The sequence below is a fragment of the Haliotis cracherodii genome, unplaced genomic scaffold (assembly GCF_022045235.1).
Source record: "Haliotis cracherodii isolate W230 unplaced genomic scaffold, xgHalCrac1.p SCAF_10, whole genome shotgun sequence".
Classification (NCBI taxonomy): domain Eukaryota; kingdom Metazoa; phylum Mollusca; class Gastropoda; order Lepetellida; family Haliotidae; genus Haliotis; species Haliotis cracherodii.
In genome coordinates, this window is record NW_027266265.1 from 3,465,498 (window position 1) to 3,472,404 (window position 6,907).

At 38.5% G+C, this 6,907-nt stretch overlaps 1 protein-coding gene across 1 annotated transcript; it reads right to left on the reverse strand.

Moving 5' to 3' along the window:
* Positions 1–1,043: 1,043 nt before the first annotated feature.
* On the reverse strand, positions 1,044–6,414 carry LOC139444870 (uncharacterized). The gene is made up of 2 exons (XM_071225869.1): positions 6,189–6,414; positions 1,044–4,851 (listed from the first exon to the last, which is right to left on the reverse strand). Exon 2 carries the CDS (start codon positions 4,830–4,832, stop codon positions 1,044–1,046), a length of 3,789 nt encoding a protein of 1,262 aa, XP_071081970.1. The 5' UTR covers positions 4,833–4,851; positions 6,189–6,414.
* Between the last annotated feature and the right edge of the window lie 493 nt (positions 6,415–6,907).

Below are 6,907 nucleotides of genomic sequence, written 5' to 3' on the forward strand. Positions count from 1 at the left end.
ATCCACAAAAGGCACTGCTCATTTAACCCCAAATAGATTGTTATAACATCACATAAGTTTTTTATTAAAAGGTGATGAAAACAAATAAAATTACTGACTATGTGGCTATTTTTTACACAATTCTTTTTACATTTTCTCAAAAATTAGGGTCGGCGGGTCTGTAATCAGAAAAATATAAAACGCCTGGCCTTACATTAGTGCAGTTCAAAGTACAACTCATGGGGATCTAATTCATAATATACATACCCTGTTAATGTCCCCAAATCATTCCACATACATAACAAACCACTTTTTCATAGCACTCAGTACTTCTTCAGCCGTCAATACACACATATTGCTATAAGTCACCAACAATTGAAGACAATCAGAGACGAAGAAATATATTGCAATGTTAAATTTAGGAAGTAGCAAAGCGTTCCTTAGTCCACATTAATCTTCATCAATAACCTCATCAGAAAACACAGGTGTTGGGTTTAAGCAGTAGCCCTTGCACTTGCAATGAATGCCACATGGGATTCTCTTCTTTGAACAACTGCAGTTGGAACATAGTCTTGAAGTTGCTGAGCAAGTACAATTAATTTCCTTGATAAGATTATCAGGGGCAGCACGTTTGTCTGTGATTGTAGGAATGATGGTCCCATCCACAGTTTGGAATCCATATTCATGCATGTCCAACACAGTTTTGAGGTGAATCCATGTGGAAACCTGGTGATGAACACGAAGAGAATGGAAGTAACATGCTCTGCTTGTCGGTGGCATTCTCTCTACAGGTACAAACTTAGTGGAGACAGCTAACAAATACCTCAGTTCATCAAGGCAGCGTCCTTCATCAACTGTGTTGTACAGAGCACTGACAAATCTTTCACCTGCTGAAGTGACCATGTCTTTCGAAGCTGACACGACTCCAAAAACTGATGCTGAATCATGAAGTGTGTCTGTTGACTGCAGCAGCTTGAAGTGCTTCACTTTTCCAAGGCTGAACAAGGCAGAAGTGGTATCGCAACCCGACATGGCATGCACAAAAGGCAGAAATTTACACATGTCTACCCAAGACCTTGTTTACACTGATTGATAGAAATGAGTTGTACCTTTGACTTCATGAAGAGATTGGTTCCAGGTTTGCTGTGATGGATCAGTAACACCAAAATATCTGTGTCATCTGCATAAACAACCACTTCATCTGTGCTCTCTACCATCATGATAGCTTGACTTACAACCACAACATCAGCATCGCCCTCTTCGGCTGCATGTTCAAAATGTATTCCTTCTGCTGCTAGATGTTTTGCAAGTAGGTAGATTAAAGCCTGCTTGTTCTGCTTGTTTGACATAAATCTTGCTTTATCCTGAGGGACTGGTGTTGAGTTCTTCACTATTATGTCTGGTGCAGATACTTTCATAATCTTTCTTCTCTTCTGTTCAAGCTCCTTGGTGGTCGTGGCTTCATAAGTGTCAAACACTACACAACATGGCTGATGTTGTGTTGTCCGATGGATTACACTTTCAACATAGATCTTGCAGATGTCTTCAATCGTACCGATCTTTCGCCAGGGTATCTGCTGAAGAAGTGCGCATCCATCAATGACTATGCCTGGCGTTGTGGTGTGTGCTTCTTCTTTGTGGTAATGTGTAAGCAGATATTTGGCCAGGACAGACTTTTGGCATTTTCTCATAGATCCGTCATCATGGAAGAGAGCTGGTGACACTGCTGCAAGTTCAAACGAGAACACATCATGAGATGGGGGACCATTCACTAGAGTCATTGCTAATAATCTTTGATAAAGCTCCATTGATGACATTCTCAGCTGTGCTCCATCTGATAGGCGGATAGACTTCTTCATGGTGGCAAACGTGACAACTTGCGATGATTTCTTCAAAACAACATCTCCAAACTTCATTCCTGTCATATTTAACTGAATCCTTGTTCCAATCTCAAATGCTTCATCAACATTCACTTTGTCAACTGCAACAACTTCACTGGCAATATTTCTCAGTTGATGTTCTGGAGCTGCCATGAAAGGGTTGTGACTCCTAAGAAATGAAAGGAACGTCTGCAAATCAGCATAATTTTGTTTTATCCGGCCTGGATTCATATCTCTGTGGTGATCAACAATCTCTGAGGAGGTGTTGGTCATCAGTCGTAGAGCATCTGTGTACTGAGCCACGATATGGGCAGAGAGCAGCCATTTTGTTCTTGCTGAATCCTTGTGAGTGATGTTGATCAAACCTCCTTGAGTTTTTCCTGCTCTCATAAGACATTGCTCTATGATCATGTCACTCCAAGTGCCACTCCAAAATTGCTTTGAGTTCCTTCGGATTGTAAACAGACCCGCTTCCATTGGTACTTTCAGACAAGAGCATAGACAAAGACAATCCTGAAGATACAATCTGCAAAACTTGGCATAGTTGTTGTGACCAGATGCTGCAAACAGGGGCAACATGCTTTCAGTTGCCTTCAGATGTAACTGCCAGTTACCTGTGCGCTCTGCCCTAACAAACATCCTTACAATGGAAACAAAGTCCATGAACATCAGCCACAGCTTACTTGTCCTTGATAGTGATCTTTTCTGTTCTTTCAGTTCAACCAGTTGCACATGGAGCTGATTCAGTGTTTCATCTGTGTCAAAGGTGTCATGATCTCCCTTAAACATTTCTTGCTGAAGCCTATTCAGTTGATCTGCTGTGTCCTTGGAAATAATAGACACTTCTTCAGGCACGGACACTTCATCATCGTCATCAAAGTCATTAGCACTTGTAAGTTTGTCAGATTCCAGTAGTGTTACATGGAGTGCTGCATCAGTCAAAAGGCATGCCCTCAGGATCTTTGAATAGGACTTGCCATCAAACATCTTTGGGAGACTCTTCCTTGCATACACAGTTGCCCAAAGTTCATCCAGGCCACTGTCTTCCATACATTTGCAACCAGCACCTAGGTAGGACATAAGTTGATGAAATCCTCCAAGCCTCAGCTGAACGTGAGAAAACTCATTGGGGTTGTCGGTCTTGATTTTGTACCCTTTGGCATAAAGGGGCTGGTCAAATGTCAGTTGAGCACAACATTGTCCAAGCTTTATTCTCTGAGAATCAACAAACCTCATGGTGCTGTACACTGCCTCATTTGTTTGAGGATTCAACGGTATCATTGGGTTGTAGGTGACTGATGTGCAGATGCACTGACCACTTGCAATCTCGGACATAAAGCCTTGCCAGTTAGGTGATGAACGGCTGTAAAGACTTGACAAGAGCCACATTGAATCCAGTTGAAGGAATTTACTGACTGAAATGTTTATTTGAGGTAATTCCAAAAAATTCACATCAAACATACCATTCTTTGCCGGTTGCTTGTATGGATGCACCATATTTCCAAAGTTTCCAGCCAAAAGTAAATCAGATGAAGACATCTTTCTTCTTTGTATCTGTACTGGACTTTGATGAGCTGGAGTTTGACATGTAACAATTCCCATAACATGAGTTGATTGATGCCCATTCAATGTGTCTTCATTATAGTCGAAATTGTCAGCAATCCACTGACAAAATCCTGATGAGACGTCTCCTTGTGAGGCTTGAGGCATATCATCACTTTGTTGAGAAAGTACTGCAGCTTTTTCAAAATCTAAGACCTGGTCATAGGAGACACTCATTCCAAGGGTAGACAGAAGATTCAAGGCAACACGGGATCGTGTTGTTTGATGAATGAATAGTCCAGTAGACAAGAACAGTGGAGATACAAATGACTGGTGAGAAGCTTGCATGAGTATGTGACATACAGAAACTATAAAGATCCTTTGTCTGAGGCAGGCGGATGGACTTCGTGGTTTATCAAAAATATTCTGCATCAACATGAGAAGTAGTGGTGGAACTTGTTTTTCAAGAAGCTCAATATCAATTTCACCTGGTTGTGGATACACATCTGTGTTTGGTGCCATGTCCTTTAAGTGATTTTTGACTGTCTGTCCAATGGATTTTGCTGCTTTGAGGTCTTCATTGGCTGTATTATCAACTTGTGATTCATGATATGATTCATGAAGTATAGAGCATGCCTCATCTGTTAAAGTCACAACATTTGGTCTTCCATCTACTTCTGCAATGGTGATCCTTGATTCGAAATACTGAAGGAGGCGGCGTTTAAAATGCTTCAGGCTATAGGGTGGAATCCCAGAAGGCAGAACACCAGCATACTGATGCAACAGCTCTTGTACAGTGTACAACTTTCCATTCTGCATTCTCTCAGGCAGTAGGTCACACCAGGTAGTGAAAGCAGTGTTCTGAATATTTCTGGCTGAAGCCTCAGAGTTTTCACTGGTTGTCCTGTCATGCTCATACATAAAACACTGCATACAGTGTCTGTGGTATATTGCCTCAACTGCACGAATGTCACCAGCAACAATAATGCGAGCTTTAACATCTGCTGCCTTGTCATCAGATCTTCTCTCACAGAGGCCAAGGAGGGTTTCCTGCAGAATACTTCTTTTCCCACTGCTGACAATTTCGACACTGCTGATTGCTGAATTCCTATTCGGATGTTTTTGCAGATCTTCAAAATCAATCTCAGTTGCACATATGAGACAGTGAGTCCTATAGTTAAAAGAATTATCTCCCGATCTTAAAACACATGGCTGGATATTTTCATGGTTTTCTGTTTTCTGAGCTTTCAGTATATTTGATGATGCTGTGTAGGACTTTCTGCATTTTTCATGAACAAAGTTAATTTCATTTGATTTTAGAGTTGATTGCAGTGAATCTTTGCGATGAACTGAAACTTTGAGTAAAGTGTTGACACCCTTGTCTCTTAGTTTGACTTCTCCAGAACCATTGTGACAAATAACACAAGTCATAATGGGGATCCAAACATATCTGTAAGAAAAGGATGAATAAATGAAATTTGTAATTTAAGCATATTTTAACATGGCAGATATTTAGTTTTATAAAAGTGAATATTAAGAGAAAAGTATGTATTTTTAATAACAGTTAAACTGACATAATCATTGTTTAGTTTAAAGTGTAAATATTGGATTATAAATTTTAAAATTTTAATGCTGGTTGTTATGTCTTGTATTAATCAAGTGTGTAAGATAGATAGAAACATCTACATCAATTCACCCGGCTAATTGACACTACCATTCTTATTTTCAAATCTGTTGCACTGCTTTGACAAATAGAACATGTAATATTTTTCTTATATATCTATAAAAAAATATGAATTAAATAAAACAAAAATAAAACAAAAAATATTTCATATTAAGCATATTTTGACATGGCAAAATAAAAGCCAATTTTCTGAGAAATGTATATATTAATTATCCATGAATTGAAGACAAATTTGTATTATTCACTTTAATTCAATTACAGTCACATTGAAATTATCATGTTTAATTTAAAATTTTGATATAAGATTAAATTAAAGATAGAGCAAGCTTACACATAAACTATCTCAAAGTATCCACATTGATATACCTGGTTCATGGAAAATTCCCAATTCTTACACGTCAAAGATATATATTAGGCCCTAAAGTAGAGAAATATCCCCTTATAATTATTACATTCAATAATTAGAAAGTTCCATTACCAATAATAATGAAATCAGTCACTTTGCAGTTAATATTTTACCTATAACAATATATTTTCATCCAAAAGTTTTTGACATACACATATTCATAATATGTTGTCAAGAAAACATTATCTGATTTGTATGACCTTGACCTGGCACTAATACAAGCCTTTTTTTAAAATTATTTTTATTTGATCACTAATGTTGTCCAAATTTGAATACATTATTGGTATCAAAATTTAAATAAGTGCTATACATCTTGGGGTTAGGTTCTAACCTCATACAAACAAATTATTATGAAAAATAAACATAGATGACTGGAGTCTATTTATAGTAACATCATGAAAAAGATCTAGATTTCTTCAGTATTGCTATATTGAGTGCAAAAACCGACCCAGTGTTGACTTGACAGTATGAATCTATCATTTATATTTGCATGCAACTGTAACTGTCATTTAAAATCTTATTTTGAGAAAAAGAACACTGGGAGTTTGATGCTGTCATCTTTTCTGCTTAGTGATTGCAAAGTCATGTTCTGCTTGTTTATTTAAAATATTTATATCACTTAATGTGTGGAAATGGTGTCTAAGGTATATTTAGCTGTATTTGGCAACTGACTATGTTCCAGTTTATTCATACATACCTAGTTTTGGTCCATTCTGACTGAAGCTTGACAGTTGACAGCTGTTTGTTTACTTGGCAACGGTACTATCTTCCCACAACTGCTTTCATATAGTTTGCTGAAAACAAAGCCTAGGGCCCTTTTTTGGAAACCCTCAAAAACTGATTTCCCCAAGCTTGATTTTTCTTGGGTTTTGTATACACAACCAGGACACATTGAAGATTGACTTTGTGCAATAATTGGGTTGTTATCACAAATGTCCGGGTTAATTAATTATGACGTCAATTTCTACTGGACTATTAATGGATAAGCGTGGTGAAATGAAGTCTGTTCAAACTATCTGGACAGATATCTAGACTTACTTGGGATGATCCGGTTGTACGTGCCATCAATGTTGCCCTCGAAGCGTATTCTGTGGCACTGTTTCGGGAGTTGTTTGTTCAACTATATAGATATTGAAAGCGCGGCGCTGATGTGACTTTTCAAATTTTCGTATAGGTGTCCTACGTACTAACAACTTGGCGCTTGAATTACCATAAGTTGAAGACATTCTTCCAAAAGGATCTTGAGAGTCTGTGCTGTTATGCTTGCAAAAAGAACTGCAGGCGCATTTTGTTGATGCGAATGCATAGAAATGTCAACAATGCCCATATCTGGGCATTAGGGCCGGGATGGGTACCTCGGGTCCTCGGGTCGGGTGGGTACTGAGGAAGACCCGGGTACCCACAGGACTACCCGGG

Coding starts and splice junctions, on each gene's coding strand:
- LOC139444870 (XM_071225869.1), bottom strand. CDS start 4,832: ATGACTTGTGTTATTTGTCACAATGGTTCTGGAGAAGTCAAACTAAGA.